Raw genomic sequence first — 24,407 nt, 5'->3', positions numbered from 1 at the left:
TCAATTTAATTTGTTTTAATAACTTATTATCTAAATATTTTAAATTTATTTTTGTTATCTAATTGATTTAATTGTATAATCAATAATATAATTTTTATGTAACTATATAATTTATATGGTTTATAAAATTTATTTCAGAATAAATTTTAGATTGTAATGCGCCAATCATCTAATGTAGAAAAAATTTAAATTTTCATCTTGTTTTGGGTATGAAGAACCTCTTCAAGTACTTTTCAGTATAGACTAAGTTTCAGTCTATATTTGATGTTTTCTGGAAAACTGGGTAGGAAATTTGGGAAGCTCGTCCTGTCAAGTGTATCAAAAAATGTATGCCATGCGGCATCATAGCATTGTTTGATTGGTTGAACTTCCTAGATTTTCGTCCCAGTTTTCCAGAAAACACCAAATGTAGACGTATTCTTAGTCTATGTTGAAATTGAAAAATATCATTTAGTATTTAATCGAGGGGTTGCTCTCTCTCAGAAATCATTTACACCAGGAGGTGCGTGCAAAGTGTGCAGAACTGCGCCAAGCATTTTGGGGAGTGTGCCAATATTGGTGGAGATTTACGGCACGCGTGGTTTTGAGATATACCTAGCATTGCGGGAAGTCAGCATCCCCTCATATTCAATAGTCTAAATCTTGTCATTTTTGAGTGTTAATCTTATTTTCTGGGCATCTCTTAATGGGGGTTCATAGTTAAGAGCCAATACAGAGTTTGATGCTAAAATCTAAACAAAAAAGCTATTGAGTTCAATTGTTGATCAGCTGCGGCGATTCCACTTTACTATCAAACTGATGTGTCATTATTCATTCAAATATGCCGTAGGTAGATAGATAGATAGATTTATTTTCCATATACCAGTAAAATAATTACATAACAATCTACAAATCCCCACAAAGGCTCCATGGCCTGTAGGAGGGGGATTATGAAAAGATCAAATAAACATTAAACATTTAAACGCTTAAGATTTAAACAATATAAACATAACGTTAATATTTAAACATATAAACATAAGCATTTTAACTTTTAACATTTAAAGCATTTGCTTAATAAAAAAAAAAAAAAAAAAAAAAAAGAAAAAAAAAAAAAAAAAAGGAGAGTTCACTAAATAAGCTTTATCAAACTACAGTGAATCACAACATCTATAAAAAAAAAGGAGAGTTCACTAAATAAGCTTTATCAAACTACAGTGAATCACAACATATATATATATATATAAAAAAAAAAAAAAAAAAATTAAATGAAATAAAACTTTTGGCAGCAGGCAAAAGTAAAGAAAATTAATCACATGAAAGCAAATATTTTTGTACTAGTCTTTTGAAGGTACCAAACGAGTGGCATTTTTGAGCCGAATCGGGAAGGATGTTCCATATCAAATGACACTCAACAAGAGGATTAAAATTGGATCTTATTGTTTGTGTATGCGGAATTTGGATATTTAGAGAACTATGGAGTTGATACTTTGACCGATCAGATACAAAAGAAGACGTAAATCTAAGGGACCTAGGAATATCACCATGGAGCTGAAGAAAAGCGAAAGATGCACAGGAAAGAATATAAAGTTTTTTAATATCAAGTAACGGTTTAGTTGCTGAACGATTTACATCTTGGATAAGATTTATAGCTTTATCATAAGTATTCGAAAGCGGTTTGAGAAAAGAAGGGAAAGTAGACATCCATATGACTGAACAATAGGAAACATAAGAATGAATTAAGCTATGAAATAGGATTCTTAGAATTGGCCCTGGAAAGATATGTTTTAGTTTTCTTAGAATACCAAGGTTTCTGCATACCTTCATTTTAATGAAATCAATATGGTGTTTAAAAGATAAATTTTCATCTAGGAGGATGCCTAGGAAACGGACATGGCCATCCTTTGATCTACTAATAAAGCCTTTGGATATATGAATTTCAGATAATTGAGGACAAGCCTGGGATATACGAGAAAAAACTAAAAAACTGGTTTTAGAAACATTTAAGGCAAGAGAGTTAGCATCAAACCAAATTGAAACTCTCTCAAAGAGGTCCACTAACTTTGTACGAACCTCATCCTCTGTTCTCCCAGAAGTAATAAGGGTGGTATCATCGGCAAAAGTAACAAGAGAATCCGAGGTATGCAAACTATAGTTGTGGGTAAGCGAGACTGTTGGATGACATAGACGACAGCAATAAAGACGATTTTTATTTCTAACTGCAAGAATTAGGTCATTTACATAAATTAAAAACAGTACCGGCCCTAAAACTGACCCTTGAGGGATCCCCTGGTCAACACTTACTGGCGAGCGAAAAAGCGGATCAACAGAAATTATTCTACCAGACAAGAAAGACTTGAACCAATCAAACGCACTACCTCTTACACCAAAATGAGAAAGTTTAAATAGAAGAACACTGTGGGTTAAAGAATCAAAGGCTTTACGAGCATCCAGAAACAAAGCAGCAGGAATCAAAAGGGACTCTATGGCAGAATGAATATAATTCAGTAGAACTGAACAAGCATGCTCAGTCAAATGATGTGCTCGAAAACCAAATTGAAAATTGTGAAAAAAATCTTTAGAAGTTAGAAAATTATTAAGACAAGAAAGCATCGCCTTCTCAAATATTTTGCTAAACACAGACAACAAAGAAATTGGCCGATAGTTGGCTAGATCATTTTGTGTCCCCCCCTTATATAATATGATGACTCGAGCCCGCTTGAGACTACTCTGGAAAATACCATGCTGAAAGGAGAGGTTAATAAGTTTTGTTAAGGGATAAATAATGGAAGGAAGTATGAACTTAATTACTTTAGTAGGAATATTATCAGGGCCAGAAGACGAACAATTTTTCAATCCCATAACAATTTTAGCTATTTCATTCTCCGTTGCTGGTTCCAAAAACATTGATTTCATACAAGGTGGCCCAAGATAAGACCAGAAGTTGGATCCTGAAGGAGAAGAACCAACAGCCAAAGCAGTCCTTTTACCAATATTCGCAAAATATGAAGTAAATGCATCTTGAACATTCAGTTCACCTTCGATGATTTTGCCATCGAGATCCAAAAAGAAGGGGTTGATGGAGACTGAAAAGAGGGCCTAATCACAGAATTTATAACCTGCCATGTTTTTCGTATATCTTTTCCACAATCTGAGAAACAATTAAAATAATACTGGGACTTGGACTTTCGACACGCAGAGTTAAAAATATTACTATAAATTTTAAATTATTGAAAGCAAATTGCTCTCAGTGAGGAGATATTAGATTTAACGACCCTCCAGAAAATATTTTTTCTCCAACAACTCTAAAAGAGCCCCGGAGTCTTCCAAGGATCTAGATGAAAAGCATTCTTACACTTACAATTATAAAGTGAAACAAACCAAATATCAAGAATAACATCTATAATATACTCATAAAAATTATCAAATAAATTACAAAAATTAGAATTATTCTCAAAATCACCTCAAGAAATTTTTGCCAATCTTGACCTAAGAAGCATCAATTCCACTTCACCAAACCTAAAAGGCCTCTTGCCAGACTCACAAGTCCTCTCAATAGTCAGTTTATCAAAACAGTATCTAGAGTAAACAGGGAAATGATCGGAAATGTCGCTCACTAAAACATAATTTTGGATCAAGGTGGCCGTACAGAAAATATTGTCAATCAGAGATGACGTAGTCTCTGTTATGCGAGATGGGATACATACAGAAGGTAAAGTACCTGCGGCAAGCATGGACGACAGAAAATCCAAAGTTTTCCCAGAGTTCCTTATATTTACGTATGCATTGCCTGTTTTAGTGGGTTTTTTTCTTTAAATTCTCCCCCCTGAAACAAATTTTTTTGTATGTTCCTGTCATTTTGTACTAAGACCCGCCAGAATTTCAAGTACAAAAAAATATCAAGTTCAAATTTTCTAAACTCCAAGTACCTTTCCGTTTGTAGTAATTTGCTAATAATAGACATATCCAATGCTTTCAAATGAGTTGGAGGGTGGGGTACTTGTCTAAAATATAAAATACACTTGAGAACTTTTATTCTGAATACCCGGTTTTTTACGCTGTCTATACCAGACAATAACCCTCGGCTTATTGGGAAACCCCATTATAGCTTTTCTTTAGTCAAATATTTAGTTGGTATTTTGGTTAGGTTAGAGTTGGTTAGGTTAGGCTATTTTAGGTTGCGCGCTCTGGGCGACCTCCCTTCAATAATTCTTTGCGGTAGTTTTCGTAATTTTGTTACTAAAGCATTGTATTTTCGTCATATTTTGTTTTATTTCATTAGCATTCACCACTTCTCGAGTGTTCTCGAGACTTCACTTCTCGAATGTGTTTTATATAATAGACAAGTACCGAGGGTGGTATTAAGATCATTAGCGTAGTAAAAATTAAATAATGGAGGAGTAGGGTCTATGGAGGACTGACTTAAATTATCACGTGAAAAGTGAATAAGGGTGAAAGAAAAGTCATATGCGTTTTTTTTCTTTTTTATTATTATTATACAAGTGGTAGCAAGAAAAGGTGTACCTGGAAGGAGGACTGAAAAAAGAAGCTCGTTCAAAATGCTTATTTTTAAGCAAATTCCTCTTTGGGCACAGCCTTACCCATTTGTAGCTTTAGGCCTCCTATATGTTGTATATACAAGGGTAAGTAGAAATTAGATTAATAAGTTTTTCAATATCTATTTGTTTGTTTATTTCTGGAGCGAATGACGATAGCGATGCGATTTTTTTCAACTTGAGCTTGAAGCGCTGCGAAGCGAAGATTTCGATGAACGAAGCGTATTTTTTCCGCGGGGCGACGCGAAATTCGCAAGGCGATACGAAATTCGCGCTCTGTCAGAACTAAGCTTAAGGGATTATTATGCCCCCACTGGTTCTATTACAAGCGACGTTGCAGCAGATAGTATAGTAAGTTATTCTTGGTTTAGCTGACAAAAGAGCGAGAGGGTGCCCAATTTCCTGTCACCCGGGGTATATCTGAGAACCAATGTTTGCTGTAAAATTCTGCCACTCAGGGCGCACTTCCACCACGCTTGGCGCCGTGGTATGCCCACCTGGTTTATATGATTTCTAAAATTGGATGCCCTTTTACCAGGAAATAACCAAAGAACAGCTACAATTTTTTCTGAATTAACCTCTTGTTCTCAAGACTAAGGAATTTTAAATAATCGTTAGCTTAAATGACTTTTAATTGCAGAACTTCCGGCCTTTCTCATATTTTCCATTATTCAACTTAGCTAAGAAAATTCTTGAACAATGGACTATGTGGCATTTTTCTAAAAGTCACGTTTTGTCCTTGGAGAGGCACTTATTTTAGATACGATGAACTTTCTTACTATTTTGAACTCGAGTAAATTTTAATTAGTCTGACGTCCGGAATAATTTCATATTCATATTTATTATTTTTAACTTTTGTAAAATGTACTTCTCCATGAAATCCTTCTCGTGGGATGTAAAACGTTGTTACATTACAGTGTCTGCCTGCACACGGAGTAAAAGTACGGTTACCATCGGCAGCTTGCCCATTTTCCTTTGGACCCTGTCAACCCAAAATTGAAAGTCAGAAAAGGTTTAATGCATTTTTCTATATATTATGGTTTTCTTTTCTAATGATTTTTCTTTCATGATCTACTTAATATAAAACAATGTTGTTATATTAAGTAGTCTTACTTCATACAGGGGAGAAGCGGTATAAATTACCTAAGGGTTACCCAAGGATATCTCATCTCCAAGGCGTATTTTGAAGAAAAAATGTTTAAGGGAATATGGCAGGTCTAAAAACAACATTTTAAACCATGAAAATTAGGGCCGCATCTCGGCCGTGATTAGGGGGTAGTGTATTTTCAAAACAAGGTGTTACCATTTTTTTTTTAATTATTTCAATAGACTTACTGGTTTGCATGTAACTACCTTGCTCCAAACGTTTCTAAAACTGAATTCATGATTTTCGGGCGGTCACAGCGGGCAGTAGATAAAATTACCATAGATGAGTTAATTGTAAATCAAAGTAAGATAAAAAAAAGAGTAAATTCATTTCGTTACCTTGGGATTATTCTTGATGAGCTTTTATCTTTCCGTAAGCATTCTGATTATTTGAGATTGAAACTTGCCCATAACTTAGGTTGTCTTCATAGAATGAAACATGTATTTCCTTTTTCCATCCTTAAAATTTTATATCATTGTCTAATTGAATCATATTTTAAATATTGCCCTGTAATATACTCAACACATTTATGGTCCATCACCAACCTCTTCAGATAATTCAAAATAAGGCGGTTAGAATCCTGGGTACTTTTGTTCATCGCCCAGTGAGGCTTCAAAATCTTTCAGAAACCAAAACTTTATATATTTTTCTCAATATACTTAATCTCAAACAACTGAAAAACCTGCATACAGCAATGTGGTATTATGATATCCAATCTTCGGCAAATTATTTCCATGATCTGTGCATAATTGAGACTCCCATTTCTCCTGCCCACCACGTCCGCTCCAAGAAGTATCGCCTTCCCCCAATTAAATCTGAAAGAGCTAGATTCTCAAACAGATACCAGATTCCTCATATTGCAAATATATTTAATTTAATAGATGTGTCCCCAAGATTCAAGAGCCGATTTTCTTTGAAAAAACATATTTCAAAAATTGTTCTTTGCCTGGATGTTGGGATTGGTGAATTTGAATTTTAGTATGAAATTTGTTGTGGTGTTCTCGCGCTGGGGTGGCCTCCTCTGTTATCTCCTGCCATTTGTGTCTTTTTTTTTCATTATTGATATGCTTTATTTGTTATTTCGGTTTTTTTTTTTTTTTTTTTTATGTTTTTGGCCGACACATCGAGCCCTGCTCCCCGTTGGCCAGTTTAGAAACTTATTTATTCATGTAATTTGTTTGTTAAATAAACTTATTCTTCTTCTTCTTCTTCTGCCAAAAAAGGGATTTTTCTGTGAAATACCATATAAAAGTGTTTCTGAAAATTTAGGGGACACATGCCCTACCCCATTAGACACCACTGTTCTCGGACGCTACTTAATATTGATTCGTCAAGAAATATATAAGGTGAATCATTGCAATGCTTAGATTTGTGATTCTCGGGTGATTCAACCGTAAGTTCCCCTCTCTCGGTGTCTGCCTGCTATTTATGTTGTCTGCTATTAACTTTAGAAAGCCATAGTTAATTTGAATAATCTTCCTTAGCCGTTTTTTTAATGTTTTTAATCTTTGTGCAACATTTAAAAAGAAAGATCTTAATATAATGAATTTCTTTCATAAATTTTCAACTCTTGTTCTTGTGTTGAATATTCCATCCACTCAAATTCCATAGACTGCGACTCGATGTGAATCACGTAGACACCACAATTTCCCTTTCAAATAAATCTGTATTGCCGAGTCCTGTATGCCTGTCAAGAATGATAGATTACCTGTCTTTGTATAATCCTCCTCTTTTTTAGGTTCCATATTTGGCATATTTTGTAAATTTTCAAAACTTAAATAAAAATATGCAACAAATCGTAATCGTAATAAACATACGCAGTCTACAAGCTTTTATCGGATGAAGAAATTTGCAAGTTTTGCTGGTTCAAAATCAACTATCACTAAAACCTACAACTCGCTCCTTCCCGTATTATATGGTACGCACTGGAGAATTTGGTAAATACATTTTAAGACCACACTGGCTACACATGGCGTATGAAACTTAGAGAGGAAAGGAAATAATAGATGTGAAAACGAGAAAAACAATTTTGGTTCAATGCTCCCCGTAAGACGTAAATACATTCTAAGACCACACTGGCCGCACCTATTTGATTTTATTTTCATTTATTTCCTTTCCTCTCTCAGTTTCATACGTCGAGAATGTGGATCGCAAGTATGAGACAATAGCCGGTTTTCACGGTCTTTATACCAGACAATACCTTCGGCTCGCTGGAAAACTGTATTGTAGCTATATGTTAATTAAATATTTAGTTGATATTTTGGTTAGGTTAGGTATTTAATATAATGCGTTCTATGCGGCCCCCTACCATAATTTTCTAGTGTAGTTTCCATAATTTTGTTACTAAAGTTTTGTATTTTCATCATATTTTGTTTTATTTCATTAGCATTCACCAAACCTCACTTCTCGAGTGCGTACCATCTAACACGGAAGTACCCTCGCTTTTGTATGTCCACAGGAACACACGTATTTCTTCAAATATTTGGGACTTCCTTTTATGCCGCGAAACATTCCTTAGTTATCGGCCTCTATAATCCAATATCGATCTTTTTCTATTTTCCAGGCTCCATACTTGGCCTACTTTGAAATTTTAGAAATGTCAGACCCATCTATGTGCACCATTCCTGTTAAATGTACTCCTACCTCCCTGCGACAGACACGCTCAGCTGATAATCTTCTCCATGCTGAACAAAGCGTCTCGACAGTAGGCACAGGTAAGATATTTTTTATAATTGACAGGGGGGGGGCTAGATTTTTTAAAACGGTCATCTCAATCTTTTTTCTACTGTATTAAAACACTCAAGCAAACCCTCTTTTAAATCATAATTTGCTATTCTAGAAATTACGTGATACTGGGTGCTTTGAAAGATTGAGGAAGACAAGCTTGGTGTTTTTCAGAGGGGTTGTCGAAGGACGGTTTTAGGTACCTGCTTGACTGACCGTACATAAAACAATAAGCTTTTTGAAAAACGTGGCTCGATCTCGCTTCTAGGGTAATTTAAAAAGAAAGGTCAAGTTAGTTACTGGGCTACTTAGTTAAAGACTACTTGGTTTGAATCCCCGCCCCCACCCAAAAAATTTCTCCGACTCGTAAACTGGTTATAAAACTCAGATAAAAAGAAATTTTCTCTTAAAAAATTGAAAAATATTTCTTCGGCTTGTAAATTGGTCGAAAAATGCAGGAAGTAAATTCTCAAGCTCCCTCCCCCGACCAAGTGAAACTCATAGGACTTTTCTACGCTTTACGGATGAAGAATAGCCGATTGCCAAAAATCTTGCGTTTTTGACCATCCATCCGGGGCTAAACAAAAAGCAGGTCCTCAGCGAGTTTGATAGAAAAGGGTCACAAAAAAAATTGGGGCTTCAATAAGAGGGAGTACAGAGTCAGGCTTGTATATATTCAATTGGAGAAGGAGTATTCGCAGTTGTGTTGGCATCAGGAAGCTTGATGCTTCAACAAGCTGTTAGTATTAGTATGAATTATTCTTTCAAACCGTTCATCAGAACTTCGCCTTACTTTTGCTTAATGATTTCTCAAAGGGATAGAGCCCCCTCCAAATCCAGCCCGCTAGTGGAAACTGTTTTTGGATTGTGGCTTTTGGCACTAAATTCAAATTAATACGCTCGTAAATTTGACGAGGTTCCAATTTTGACTTTTCTCTTCCTTTTTTCACCGATAACTTCAACAAATGACAGAATTTTCGAAAACCTTCGCTTTCCATTTTTTCGATACTGGCGCTTTTTTTTACCACTTAGTCAGGACTTGTCTTGAAAACCCCTATATAAGGTTGTGACATGGAGTTTTGTTCATCTTATTCGGGGGGGGGAGTACAAAAAGCTTAAAATGCATTAAAATGTTTTTTCATGTATTTTATTGTGTTTTTACGAGTCAGACGAATATTTTTATTTATTTATTTTTAGAGGGGGGGGGGGTGGTCAAGCCCTCTAACCTCTCTCCTGAATACGGCCTTGGACTTGACTCTTACTTTATAATCTTATTAACTTAACAAAATTTAAAATCTCTGTAAATCCGTTCATTTCTCCCGCATATTCACTTTACAATGGATGGTATTCTCATTTTTCAAAAACCTTGAATGAAGAAAAAGATAAAAATCGAGAAGAGGGATTTTCTTTTGAATTCTATATAAAGGTTTTTGAGTTATTATCGCCTCGTCTTTTTCCTTCCATATTAAGAATGCCTACAAAAGGCAGATCTTTTCAAAAAGTTTATTGAGGAAACCAGCTTTGAAATTCATTGATTTACTCAATCTGAAGTTGAACCTATCTGTGTAATTTATGCCATCAGTTCAAAAGTGGTTTTAGGGGAGGAATACTTGCCCGGGTGCAGAATTTTTAGGGTTACTTGCAAAATTTCAAACAGATAATATCATGGGCGCCCCTAAGCTGAATTCCAGGGGGGGCAAACCTCGTCTAATTGGCATTTTTAATGCTATACAAGTGAAATCTCAGAACAAAAATACAAAAATGAGGCAGCATCATTCAGCCAGGGGGGCGGGAGCCCCCCCTGCCCCCCCATATGGGCGCCCATGGATAATATAACGGTTGCAATATTTTTAAAATTGTCAGAGGCAACGCTGTAGTGTTGCCTATAGTAAAGGCCATACGGCTCCAATGTTTTATTATTTATTTTTATTTTTTTCCAGAGGCACTTCATATGGAAGGGGTCGTCGTAGAAGCTTAAAAGGGTCATTCGATTGGAAATCGAGAGTTCTAGTGCCCTTTATAATAGTCGAAAATGATTGGAGGGCAACTCGGCCCCCCCCCACGCCCATCATTCCCCAAACACATCCAATAAAAATTTTGTGATAGCCATTTTGTTCAACGTAGTTGATATTCAGACAGAATATATATTTTTGAGGAGGATACTCCCCCACAACCATCAGGGCAAGGATTTTAAGTTATGCCCTGGGGGCATATAAGGTTTTTATAGAAGGCGTTGTCGTAGAAACTTCAAAAAAGGCTAATTCGATTTGGAATTAAAGGGCTAGTGCCCTTTTTAATAGTCGAAAGTGATTGGAGTGTAACTAGCCCCCCCCTCCCCCACGCCCATCATTTCCCCAAACACATCAAATCAAAATTTTTAGATAGCCATTTTGTTCAGCGTAGTTGATTTCCAGATAAAAAATATATTTTTGAGGATGACACCCCCCCAGATCCTTCAGGGCAAGGGTTTTAAGCTATGCCCTGGGGTCATATAAGGTTTTTATAGAAGGCGTTTTCGTAGAAACTTCAAAGCAGGCTCATTCGATTGGAAATTAAAGGGCTAGTGCCCTTTTTAATTGTCGAAAGAGATTGGAGGGCAACTAGCCTCCCCCCCATGCCTATCATTCCCCCAAACACATCCAATCGAAATTTTGAGATAGCCATTTTGTTCAGCGTAGTTGATTTCCAGATAGAAAAAATATTTTTGAGGAGGATACTGCCCCACAACCCTCAGGGCAAGGGTTTTAAGTTATGCCCTGGGGGCATATAAGGTTTTTACAGAAGGCGTTGTCGTAGAAACTTCAAAACATGCTTATTCGATTGGAAATTAATAGTCGAAAGTGATTGGAGTGTAACTAGCCCCCTTCCCCCCACGCCCATCATTACCCCAAACACATCCAATCAAAATTTTCAGATAGCCATTTTGTTCAGCGTAGTTGATTTCCAGATAGAAAATATGTTTTGAGGAGGATAGTCCCCCACAACCCTCAGGGCAAGGGTTTTAAGTTATGCCCTGGGGGCATGTAAGGTTTTTATAGGAGGCGTTGTCGTAGAATCTTCAAAACATGATCATTCGATTGGAAATTAAAGGGCTAGTGCCCTTTTTACTAGTCGAAAGTGATTGGAGTGCAAATATCCCCCCCCACGCCCACCATTTACCCAAACACATCCAATCAAAATTTTGAGATAGCCATTTTGTTCAGCGTAGTTGATTTTCAGATAGAAAACATATTTTTGAGGAGGACAATCCCACGCAAACCTCAGGGCAAGGGTTTTAAGTTATGCCCTGGGGGCATATAAGCTTTTTATAGAAGGTGTTGTCGTAGAACCTTCAAAAAAGGCTCCTTCGATTGGAAATTCAAAGGGATAGTGCCCTTTTTGATAGTCAAAAGTGATTGGAGGGCAACTAGCCCCCCCCTATGCCCATCATTCCCCCAAACACGTCCAATCAAAATTTTGAGATAGTCTTTTTCGTTCACCAGATTGAAAATTTATTTTTGAGGAGGACACTCCCCCACAACCCTCGGGGCAAGGGTTTTAAGATATGCCCTGGGGGCATATAAGGTTTTTTATAGAAGGCGTAGTCGTAGAAACTTCAAAAGAGGCTCATTCGATTGAAAATTTAAGGGCTAGTGCCCTTTTTAATAGTTAAAAGTTATTAGAGGGAACCTAGCCCCTTCCCCCCACGCCAAACTTTTCCCCCAACACCTCCAATCAAACTTTTCATATAGCTATTTTGTTGTTTAGAGTTTATTTCCGGATAGAAAACATACTTTTAAGGACGATACACCCCTACAACCATCAAGGCAAGTGTTTTAAGTTACGCCCGAGGGGCATATAAGGTTTTTATAGAAGGCGTTGTTGTAGAAACTTCAAAAAATGCTCATTCAATTGGAAATCCCGAGGGCTAGTGCCCTTTGTAATAGTCGAAAGTGATTTAAGGGCAACTAACCCCCCTCTCACGCCCACCTTTTCCCCTAAAACGTCCAATCGAAATTTTAAGACAGCCATTTTATTTAAGGTAGTTTTAAGTTCTGGAAATTAGGTCTTTGAGGATTACAATTCCTCCAAAGCCCTCAGGGGAATTGTTGTAATTTAAGGATTCTCCGAATCCTTCAAATTATTTTTTAAGGACGGGATGCTCGTATAAACTTTAGAGAGGGCTCATTTGATTGAAATTTGAAAGTTCTTGTTCATTTTTTAAGAGTCAAAAGAGATTGAAGGGCAGCTATCGCTTCTCCCTCTTCCACGCCCTAAATGCATCAGATACAAATTTTGAGATAACAAAAAACTCCGGTGTCGACACAGCCTACCAGGGCCCAGGGGTAGGCGTTGTAAGTAATGCCCTTGGGCATAACTTATTAAGGGGGGTTTATAACTTATGGGAAGGGGTTTTTGTATGGGAAGAACACATAGGAAATCTATTATAATTATCCAATTATAAGGTTAAAATACATACTCTGTCATAGATGCAAAATTGCTTTGGCACACAAATTCCTATTAAGGTCAATTCCAAACATTCGTGATCCCTTTGTGTCAGCAAGTGGAATGGTCTAAACCCCCTTATTGGAGCTATTTTTTCAATCCATTCATTGTTGTCAATCGTTATCCACAAGTTATGCAAGCTGTCTATTGTTCATATATAAGGTTTTTATCAAAGAGGTAATCGTATAGACTTTGAAAAAAGCTCATTTGATTTAAATTGAAAGTTCTAGATCCGTTTTTTAAAGTCAAGAATAATCGGACAGTAATCAACCCCCCCCCCCATGCCATAAAAACTTGAAACGTTTTGCAATCAAAAACGAACAAAAATTAATTAAAAAAAACTTTCCGAAAAATAAGTTTTTCAAAGAAAAGTAAAGGCCATTTTAAACTTTTAAGCTCAGGAGATACAAATACCTGTTAAAATTCTAACCCAAAACCACCAGAAATTACTATTAAAGAATAAATGAAACCCAAAACGAACAGAAATTAAATAAACAATCATAGCAAAAAACATACAACAAGTAATAATAGGCTATAAATGAATAAATAGATCTTAAAGCGAGTAATGCTTCGATTGAATATGAAAATCAAGATTCAAACGAAAACAAATATTTTGGTATTAAAATATAAATGAAACTTAAAACGAACATAAATTAAATAAACAAACAATTCGAACAAAAATAAAAAATATATTATTGTAAATTAATAAATAAATATTAAAACTAGTGAAAATCAAATTTGATATTAAAATCAAGTTTTAATCGAATAAAAATAACTACAAACAAGAGTTTGGGTATTGTCTCTATGCAGAAGCCTAAAACCTACTGCGTCATTGGCGCTTTACTGAAAACAATTCTTTGAAATATATTCACTTTTGTAACTTTAAGAAACAAAAATTAATTAAGATTTTAGGGAATAAATATCAGCATATGTATATTAAATTGACAATGCACATTATTTTCAGTAAACTCATTTGAATTTTTTTTAGTAAAGTACAAATTATATTCTGGCTTTTAGAAAGCATAGGGGTTTTGAGCCCTACTTAGATTAATTTATGCTCGTTTTGAGTTTGACTCTAATATTTATTTTAATTTTTGTTCGTTTTAGGTGTAATGTAAATCTGTTCTATTAGATGGTACCCACGCGATATACTTTATAGGGACATGCTAAAGGAAACCAGTCAAACGGGTATCTGTCACCAGATAAATGGAGCACAAAGCGTGGTTTGTCACTGCGTTTACAATATTTAAACTATTGTTGTTTGGGGTTTATGGGGGAAAAGGTACCTAGGTTAGGTTACGTATTTAATATATTCTATACTCCCCCCCCCCCTAATAAGCCAATATATATCCCAAATTTGTTTCTAAACTATTTTATTTTCATCATATTTTGTTTATTTCATTAGCATTAACCAAACTTGACTTCTCACGTGGGTACCAGTTAATAAAACAGTACTGATTTTTTTTTTCTAATATTTTCAACGAAAAAAATTGTATTTTTTCGAAATCTAAAGTGTTTATTTTTTGCAATGTAAATACCAAAAGAAGGTATGTTTCCAAATCTAAGGGGCTGGTGCTAGTGCCCCTCTCCCCAATTGGTGTCCCTGTCAATTAGACATTATTAGGATTAAAAGACATGAAGACTTGCCTGACATCTTATTTAAAAAATAACCCTTTCGAAAAACTTTAAAAGGCAACAAAAAATACACATTAAGGGGTTGATTGCGCCAAGGTTATATGATAAATATCTGCTTTCAAAATAACTTATTACTGTAGGGTAGGGTATATTTGAGCAGATAATTTTGGGGGTTTATATCTTTCTTTTACATAGGAGGGGGGGGGCAAAGGTTTGAAAAAATGGCTGGAAAAGTGTCGTAAGTTTTCCAAGGTGTCATCATTTTCTTAAGGAGGATAGAGCAGTTCACTCCCTTTGGTGACGAATTTGACGGACCTGCAACGTTCAATAATTTCGACTTTACTTGTCGTTGAGGGGAACAGGGGGGGGGCGGTGCTAATCAAAATTTTGACTGGGGCACAAAAGAGGCCAGAACTGCCACTGTCCGATACTGTCCTGCTCCTGTTACTGTCCGAACTGTTACTGTCCGATAATTTCGTGTTAAAAAGTATGCTTTAGTTCTATTGCTGTTTTCGTGACCCCAATAACTTTTTTTCTCTTTTTTTTAGTTAATTGCATTGTTCCTAAAATGCATGTCAGAAAGAGAACCCTTTTTTACCCGTCGTTGTATTTACTTGTTGCCATTTTACATTTTATAGCCAGTAAAAAGGCAAATAATCTTAATTTAGACACCTTTATGAGTAATAAATGGTGCAAATTATTTCCCTTCGAACATCTTATAAAATAATCTAAGAAATGATTAATTGTATTTATCAGGACTTCCGGAGGGAATTCCGGAAAAGAAACAGGAATTTCAGACATCCTCATTGATGTTTCTGCTCCTTCTTAGCTACAATTCCCTTCTGGGCTACGTTCTTGGAAACTTTCTTCCGTTGGAAACTGGTTAATTGGTTTATTTTAAAGCGATATCAACAGTGCCGAAGAACAGTTACTAATTACTTTTTTTTGTATAATTAGATAATGAGCTGCAAACATAGTGAAAGATTGTTAAGGAATCACAGAGGTAAGGGTTTATCCAAGAGGGGGAAGGTTATCGAGTTTAAGCCCCCCCCCCTTCGAAATTCATCGTTTTCCGACTGGTAAAAATGAAAATAAACGAATTTTGTATGCGTTTTTTAAGTTTTTTATACCTTCACCCCTAGTAGACATACTGGATTCACTCTTGCTCATAGGCTCAGTAAAACTGAACCCCATAGGCTCAGCAGCGCTCAGTTCGAGTTAATTTTGATTGATACAAGCTCCATTGGTTCACCTGGGTGAGGGTAAGTTCGGGGTTCTCCCAATCCCAGTGTGAAAAAATTATATAGGCTACCGCTCTTCCTGAAGATGGCATTTACTTGAAAAAATTTATATTTTTCCTCCCTGGCTCTTGTCTCTCCCCTCCAATAATAAGGGACCTAACGTTTGTTTTTGTCGTGGTAAGAATTGGGGGGATATAAATTACTTTAACCACCGGTTTTTTGTATTTGCTTTTATTAAAAATTATTTATTAATTTATATTTTTCACGGGTCTCTTAATATCTTTAAGTAATTTTGAAGCAGTGTAGATTTTTTTTTCTTTTACAGAATGCCCTGTGGCCGGACTGAATATGTAAAATGTTGAAGGCCATAACCACGTCTAGATAATACTTACACCCTCAATCTATGGTCGGCGTTTTCGCGATTTTTTATACGTATGTCTATATGATTTGCCTTTTTTTGGTTTTGGGGGTGCCCCCCCCCCCAATTCATCTGTACATGCATGACCTCGTACAAAATGTAATAAATAGGACTTCGTACTAAATATAACATCATCTTGTATACAAAGATGTCTTTTTTTGTCAAAAAAGATATTTTATTTTTATTAGTATGTTTTATTAATTGCAAAACACACTTGACATATCAATTTCCTTTCAAATGAGCCCTTAAACAGCTCGTTCTGATTTTCCTGTGCCTTGCAGGTAGTGAAGAAGGAAGAAAAAAGGAAAAAGAGGACATATTAGTGCTACCCATACAAAAAAGTGATTTTCGTTAATGTTGAAGCCAGAGGGTTGTATGTTTTCTGTCTAGGGTTTAAAGCCAGGGTTTTTAGTTAGGGCGATTCTAGTGGTTTGCTTTTTGTTTCGATTCAACACCATTTATGAGGGGTTAAAGGCTTTTTTCGGATATTCCCATGAATTTGTTTTCGAGATAATATTTTACTATTCAAACTAATAGAGATAATAGTTACCGTTCCTGAATCAGCTACAAATTGCAATTTTATCTCACTACTCAGTTTTTTAAACGTTCTTTTAAATTTTGGTTACTATGGGCCGTTGTTCGTTCTTCACTAAGTTGCAGCTACCGCTGTAACCAAGACATGGAGTACCTTATCTTTTGTATAAAAATGTATTGAATTGTTAGGGGATAATCATCAATATAAAACAGTAAAATATGATTTTCAAAGAGAGAAAATGTCGTAGCCGAACTGCCTACCGAAAGTGGCTATATCAACATCAGGACACGTAAGCATGGGGTAAGGGGCTTTCTACCCGTGCCCCCTTTCAAATATAGAGAAATTTACTATTTGATTTATTAACGAAAGATACCGTGAGTCATCTATTCCTTATTTTACTTTGGTGAGTTTAGAAATAATTCACCCCCTCCACCCGTAAATAAATATGCCAAATGGTGCATGTGCAAAGTTATCTGCACATGAAGCTATTCTACTTTATAGTGTAAATATGTAGGCTATTCGGTGTAATTGTACTATCCTAGCTATTTTGAACAGGCTATTTTATAGGCTATTCTATATAGTTTACCGCATCCATTATTTCAAGATTATCAGTATTTACGTCTTTAAGCAATTCATTGAAGATTTGCGCTTTTGTATCATTGAAAGCTGTAGTTTATTCATTGAGTTTATAGTTTACAAATTCTATAATTAGTATCCGTAAATTAATTATGTGGTTACTAAGTGTTAACCGTTATGGATGAGTTGATATTTATATGTTTTTCAAGGTTTTAAAATCTAGGTCATATTCTATTCGTGCATTTAAAACTTGAATGTCATTGGACTTGTGGCATTCGAACTTGGGCCTTCGTGTTTTAGATTCGCAATGTGTTGCATATTTCACAATTATTTGGCCTCTTGTTGCTGAACGTACTATCCGTCAGCACCAAAGCTTGGCCTGCCTTTACCTACTTGCTCATAAAAAAATTGTTTTTGCCATTCAAGCCCGTATCCAGGGGGGTGGGGTTAGAATCCTTCCCGCGAAATGTTTGTCCGAACCGTAAAGACGTAACAAAAATGAATATAAACAAATATTTGATGCGCTTTTTAAAGTTCTTTTTGTAATACCCCCCCCCCGAAGAAAATACTGGATACGACCCTGTTGCCGACTCTTGTCACTTAAAACTCGTGGAATCGGACAATAAGTTTTTCACTAACTTCCTGCACCCCATCCGCAGCCTCGATGACCCTGAATCTAATCCGCTTTTTCACATACTTGGGCTGCCATTTAAGCACATAACTTGGTGAAGATAGGGACACACAGGTCTTACTCTTGGAGGGGTAAGAGGATTTTTCCTGGGGACTGGGGTCCAAACAAAATAGAAGTGCATGCACAATTCACTCTCTTTCCTGAGTGGGACCGTTTCGACTGATCTTTGGCGGATTACCTTCCTTTGAACAGATACATTTTCGAAGTTAAAATATTAATCATTTACTTCTAATATAACATTTTGTAGCCTATGTGGTTCGACAGGGCTTCTTAGAAATGGGAAACCGTAAAAAAGGCAAAAAGTGGCAGTTTTTTCCTTTTTGGGAAGTTGGACCCGTCCCAGGAGAATTTTCCCGCCATTCCCCCTAAAACTTAGTTTTCTGAATTTGAAGATTAATTATTTCATGATTATACAGGAAAAAGAACGCATGGCTCTTGATTTTAGCTAAATAAAAAACATAAAGGTAGCTCAAATAGCTGTATTAGGGTCACCAGCCGAAGAAACCAAAGGAACTCGTACCATAATTTGACTTTTAAATGTGGCTCTTATCCAGGTGCTGCAACGCCAAATCTGCTCGATGAAAGCATGCCTGCAAGTCCGGCTCTTCATAGGGCTACTATTGGACAGGGGAACTCAATGTTTACTGTTGATGACTGTGATGATGCCTGGTCACAAGAGGATGATGAAATCTCACAAATGGTAAGTCAACAATCTTATCGAAACCAGTCTGTAGTAGCAGCTAGTTTATACATCGAGCAGACAGTAGAGCTGGGCTATGCTTAGAAAGTATTAGATATGGGTATGCTATTTTCTAACGTTATCGATATTTATATGTTGTAGGGCCACCTGAAACTAGAAATTCTAACCAAAAGACATCGCGTATGGCTGTGAAAAAAGTTTATGAAACTGTAGTGGCGTTTACGACAACCTTAATACATGTTCCTTTACTGGTTCTAGATACTTAAAGGATTTTTGGGAATGGCATAGTATGTATTGGGGGGGGGGGGGTGTAAGTTAAGCATTTTCCTCGGTGCCATTGCATCTTTTTTGTATTTTCAAGAATTATCTAATTTTGGTACATATTCAATGGATTTTTAACAAGGGCGGATCCAGGATTTTTTTTTCGGGGGGGGGGGTTACTAATTTTGACTTTTTCGGGGGGGGGTTACTAATTTTTGACTCAGTTTTCGACTAATTATACTGTATTTTTACCTAGGTTTTACTAATTTTCTACTTATTTTCGACTCGGTCAAAAATTTCGGGGGGAGGGGTTCAAACCGGGTAACCTCCCCCCCCCCGGATACGGCCTTGAATTTTAAGCTTTAGTGAGGACTATTCTGGTTATCTTTCATTTGTTGTCCCTACCTCTTTGCTACTATATTTTAATAGTACATTTTTTACTAATATATTATATTTTATACATTTTGCTACCATATAATAAGTATATTATTTACTATTCTACTTTTATTGAACAGCTCATCGCAGTACAAAACCCACATAGGCTAACATACAGACCCAACAGGCCAATATAGCGCAAAGCCTTGCTATTATTTTTATTGATTTAACCTCAAGGTTTGCCCTGGGTAGATCGTCGAAAATGAAGACTCACGAAAAAACCCCGATTTTCCAATTTTTTTATAGTTTAGAAATGAGGCTTTTGGAATATTGAACTCCGCTGATCCTCTTGTCCTCACCCTCATGACGAAAAGCTTGAAATCTTCTGAAAACTAGCAAAGGAGAAGGGTCTCCCCCCACCTAAAAATAACAACATCCCTATTGTGTAGAAAGTGTCCTAACAAGACCAAAATGTCTTCTCTTTATTGCTGAAAATTCTTTTATTGCATGTGCAATAGCGGTGTGCGTAGCGGTGTGGGAAGGGTAGAATTCTAATCTCTAAGCACTTTTCCCTTCTACATTAATACACATGGTAATTATGTCTAAGCTTGGCAGATTCACAGGGTTTATGGTCACTTAGAAATCTTATTCCAATTGATTTCGGTCATTGTCCAAGCTAGGTCATTCGGTCATTGCAAGCCAGAATCCTTTACTTCCCTTGATATCGCAAACTCTGCGAGTATGACTGTATTTTATTTATTTAAATTATCTGGACTGAAAGGGAATTCCCTGGATGCTTTCTTCTATGCCAAGAGGTATGAGGCCCGCAATCTTATTGGAGGCAGAACAGGAGGCAAACTTGCTTCACGCTGCTGGTGGTTTTGGAAATAGGGAGGTAGCGTCAGAGGCTCAGAAAACTTGGTGGGGATAGTGATCCCCTCTGATTCGAGACGGATAATAGTTCCTCGATTTTGAGGGCATTTATTCGTTATTCGTATTGCAGAAAGCTCTTGGCAGAAGTTATCTAGAAAAAAATGTGGGCCTAGATAAATTTCAACATTTGAAAACTGGAAATGTGATTCTATTGACTAGAGAACTTATTTAGGATGGAACTGGGGTCATGTCTCCTTAATATCATAGAGCCAAAAATGAATGTGTATTTGAGATGAAGGAACAAACACAGTTAGTATATAGTCCTACATTCCAGTTTAAAGTTCTTGACAGACTGACATATCACGCAAGCAAAGTCAGCTGAATTACATAAACGATTGAATAATATTCCAAAAATAATGATTTCCAAGGATATAAACCCCCCCCCCCCACCCACTCCCTTCCCTGCCAACGCAAGTTTGAGCTTGGTTCCAATTGTGTCGTCTTTAATTGATCTTCATGAATAATTTGGGTTTGCTATGAGTTTATGTACAGTAGCGAGTAATTTTAAGTATTGTTTACATTTTTGCTGTAATGCAACAATTTTCGAACTTTCTATAGCAATATATGTGTTTAAATGGGACGCTCTTTTAGTTCGTGGTGTCTGTAAAATGCTGTCAAATTTAATTTCCGGTTCTTTAATGACAGATAGCTCTGGTGGAAAATTCACCCCTTAAATATTTCATAATGAATACACAGGAAAACGCCCAATTTTATATAAAAGCAAAATGTTGTTTCCGAAATTTAGCGATAAATAGCCTACAGCTTGAACTTTTATATAATTTTATTTAAAAAATAATGTAAGTTCAAATTTAACTTTTAGGAAAAGTTGTAAAAGCATGACTAAAAACCGCCCAGTAGTCATCGACTTACAGAAATCACGGGCACCATGTGGCGCGCATGGTGAAAGCTTGCCAAGCGCGGAAAAACTGAACCAAGCGTTATGGGGACTGTGCCAATCACGGTGGAACTGTTGCGCATGGCAGAACGTGTGGCACTTCGCGATGCTCACCAGGTGTTGTAAATTGGGCAACCTCTCAAAATCGCTTTAGTGTTTTGAAGCCACTTTTCCTTGAGAAAATCTCTACATACCCTTATGAAAAATTCAAGTGTCTGTTTTTCAAGTGAGAAAATGCCATTACATGCGACCCTAATGCTATAAATATTTGATCTTGGTATGTAAAGCCAGGGGCAGATCCAGGATTTTTTTAGGGGGGGGGGGCGCAAAATAGGTTAATCCGATAAGCTTGCGTTAGGAGCAAGTTTAATTAACGCAAACGTGTGTTAATTAAGTAAATTACACTGCTTTAGACTACATTAGGGGGGGGGGGGTCCCTTCGCCCACCTGGAACCGCCACTGTATAAAGCCACCAGCACACGGAGGAGGAGGAAGAGTTTTAGTCTGTGTTTTCTTATGTACCATTATTTTCATATTTTATTAAGCTATTCGTTAAATTGTGTTTACCGGTCTGACAAATTGAAGTTCCCATCCTCGAAACTAAGGACCTGCCCCAAAGTAAAATCCTACATTTTTGTCTTTTAAATGCAATGGAAGTCATGCTAGTAGGGTTTGGGCCGTCGGGCCTGTGCCCCCTACCCCGCCTGAACCCTGGAGATTCTCTATAATTTCTTATAATAATAATAATAATCTGTATTTAAAAGCCAATTAAAGCCATATACAAAAAGACAAATACTAAAGAAAAATTACACTTCATTTGACATCCTTCCCATCAATACAAAATTTCCTACTGCCACAATATAACGGGGAGTCCTAGACCTCATTAACTCACAAAGCAGCCTTTGTGAGTTATATTATATTTTATATGTGAATTACCTATTTTTGGCATTTTTTTCAAATTTTCACCTTCTCTTTCCGAAGCGGTGGGCTTCCTCCCTCAATGTTTTGGGATCTGCTTAAATAAGTTCCTTTTTACCCTCCACCCCCCTGCACATAGGCGTATACTCTATACTTTCAGTTTAACCACCACATCTCCCCCCCCCCCAAAAAAAATGGAGCGAAAATATCCCCGATCAATTTGGAGGGGGTTACAAATCCTTCCTTTTAAGGGTTTATAAAAGCGACATGTTCTTTTGATACTTGTCGGTTATTGGAAACATATTCAAAAATTACGCTTAGGTTACATCTCAGAAAACCGGTTAGGTTAGGGTAGGATAGGTCATCAATACCGACAGTGTTTGACTAGTGTGATTTGTGTTTTAAACATAGTTCTGATAGGCTCCTTACAGTTGAAAAGTTGTTTTGACGGAAAAAGATTAATGACGGCTTGTCTGCTCGTTTCAAATCTAATGGACATATTCACATAATTTGTTTTCCGACTTTCCCCCTTGTTCTGTTGTAAAGGGTTGCTACTGTCATAAATTTCAATGTTTTTACGCTCTTCCAACCCCCCGGATGTCAAGAAAAGGAGTTAAGATTGATGGATTGTTTTAAGGTTCTCTGCGTTCTTTTAATCCCTTTAAAAACTTTGGGGAAGATGGAATGTTCAATTTATTATTTTCTGCAAAGATGAAAAGGAAACATCTTCTAGGTGGCCCAAAGCCAAAACACATTAACTGCAAAAAACTAAACAATAGCAGATAGGAAATTAGAGCTAAATGAAAAAAGAATGTTTTGAGCAAAAAAAGAGGTATTTATGTGTTATCCCGACCGCACTCAAGAAGTTTGATCTGTTTAAAACCGGTTTTTTTAAATATGCCTAAATGCCTATAAAAAAACATTTTTTACAAAACTATGGGAACTACAACAGAGAATTATGGAAAGCAGGCTGCCTAGAACTCATTATATTAAATGCCTAACCTAACCACCTCTATACATTAAATATCTAATTAAAATATATCTGCATAGATACCGTTTATCTCACTCAGGCTTATCTGATTATCTCCGAGTGGATCACAGTTTATATAATTGCCACACAGTTTAGATACAGTTTACACACAGTTTAGATAATTATATAAACTGTGGAGTGGATACAGAAAACAGGTTTCATTACAGATCAAGAAGAAAGTTTTTCCTTTTTCCTTAAAGTTTTTTTTTTCCTTTGAAAAAGGCTCACGGATGCAGAACCGAAATATTAAGATTTTTTTATTTTCTAAAGTTTTTGTTTTTTGTGATTTTGTTCCACTGCTTTACTTAAATTTAACCCGTTTCTCTCTCTTAATTTTCTATCTTATTATTTCTCTCTTATTTTCTCTCGTTTTTCTCTCTAAACCCGTTTTCTCTTTTATTTTTTTGCAAATGCAAAAGCAGTGTGGTCTAAGAAAATATTTACCTGCCAAGATCTAATCAGGTGTAAAAAACGTCCTTGTGAAAGTTTATCATTTCATTCCAAAATTTATTAATTGCTCGTCCAGAAATTCCGTTTTGTGGTACTTATCTTATACCCACTTATACCCACCCCACTCAAGAAGTAAAGTCAGGCTAATCCTAATGAAATATACCTAAGTATGATGAAAATAAAATACTTCAGTTACAAAATTATGGAAATTACAACAGAGAATTATGGAAATCAGGCCACCCGGAACGCATTACATTAAATAGTTTCTAACCTAGCCAAAATACCAACTGAAATATTAAATTAAAATATACCTGCAATGTAATGTATATACACTCTATCACGCTAAGCTGAAAGAAACTACAGAAAGAAACCGGTTTTGTCAGACCAAGAACTTGAGTATGGTGGGTATAAGAGATAAGTGCCCGTGTTGTTTCTAGTGTTAATTCTCCATAACGTACGGTAACGTGCCGTACCGTACCATAACGTACCATAAACCTTTGTACTGTAAAATTTTAAGTTGAGCTTAAGTTTACATGGAACTACCTACGTTACATACAAAATTTGCTCCGTAAGATTACACAACATAACAAAGCCATAAGTTATGATAGCGTGTAAGGTTCTATGGCATAGTGTGAAAGCACCCTAGTAATTCCGAATGTTACGCTTCTTCTCTACCATGCGTGAATAAAATAATTCCAAGGACTGAGCACGTTTTCTACCAAGGCAATGGAGAAAAGACTTGTTAAAAAATCTCGGTTGTATAACCAATAACTGTCTTCAGCGAAAAAAGAAACTGAATTGAATGCTGTTTCATAGCGTGACTGTAAGCTATTTATAAGGGTTTTGTCTATATTTTTTGTT

The 24,407-nt window shown here is 36.2% G+C and overlaps 1 protein-coding gene across 2 annotated transcripts in view; it reads left to right on the top strand.

The window, feature by feature from the left end:
* fwd (phosphatidylinositol 4-kinase beta fwd) overlaps window positions 1–24,407 on the top strand; it is a 233,133-nt gene that overhangs the window by 155,117 nt on the left and 53,609 nt on the right. For both annotated transcript variants that reach the window (XM_089099304.1, XM_089099303.1), the window contains exons 8-9: window positions 8,243–8,393; window positions 18,539–18,684. In XM_089099304.1, coding sequence (XP_088955430.1) covers window positions 8,243–8,393; window positions 18,539–18,684 — 297 coding nt within the window. The remainder of the gene's footprint in view (window positions 1–8,242; window positions 8,394–18,538; window positions 18,685–24,407) is intronic.

This window comes from Artemia sp. Qi Xiang Cuo, chromosome 13 (genome assembly GCF_049724085.1).
Source record: "Artemia sp. Qi Xiang Cuo chromosome 13, ASM4972408v1, whole genome shotgun sequence".
NCBI classification, from domain to species: domain Eukaryota; kingdom Metazoa; phylum Arthropoda; class Branchiopoda; order Anostraca; family Artemiidae; genus Artemia; species Artemia sp. Qi Xiang Cuo.
The sequence above is the reverse complement of the archived record's forward strand: the minus strand, read 5'-3'. Positions and strand labels throughout refer to the sequence as shown.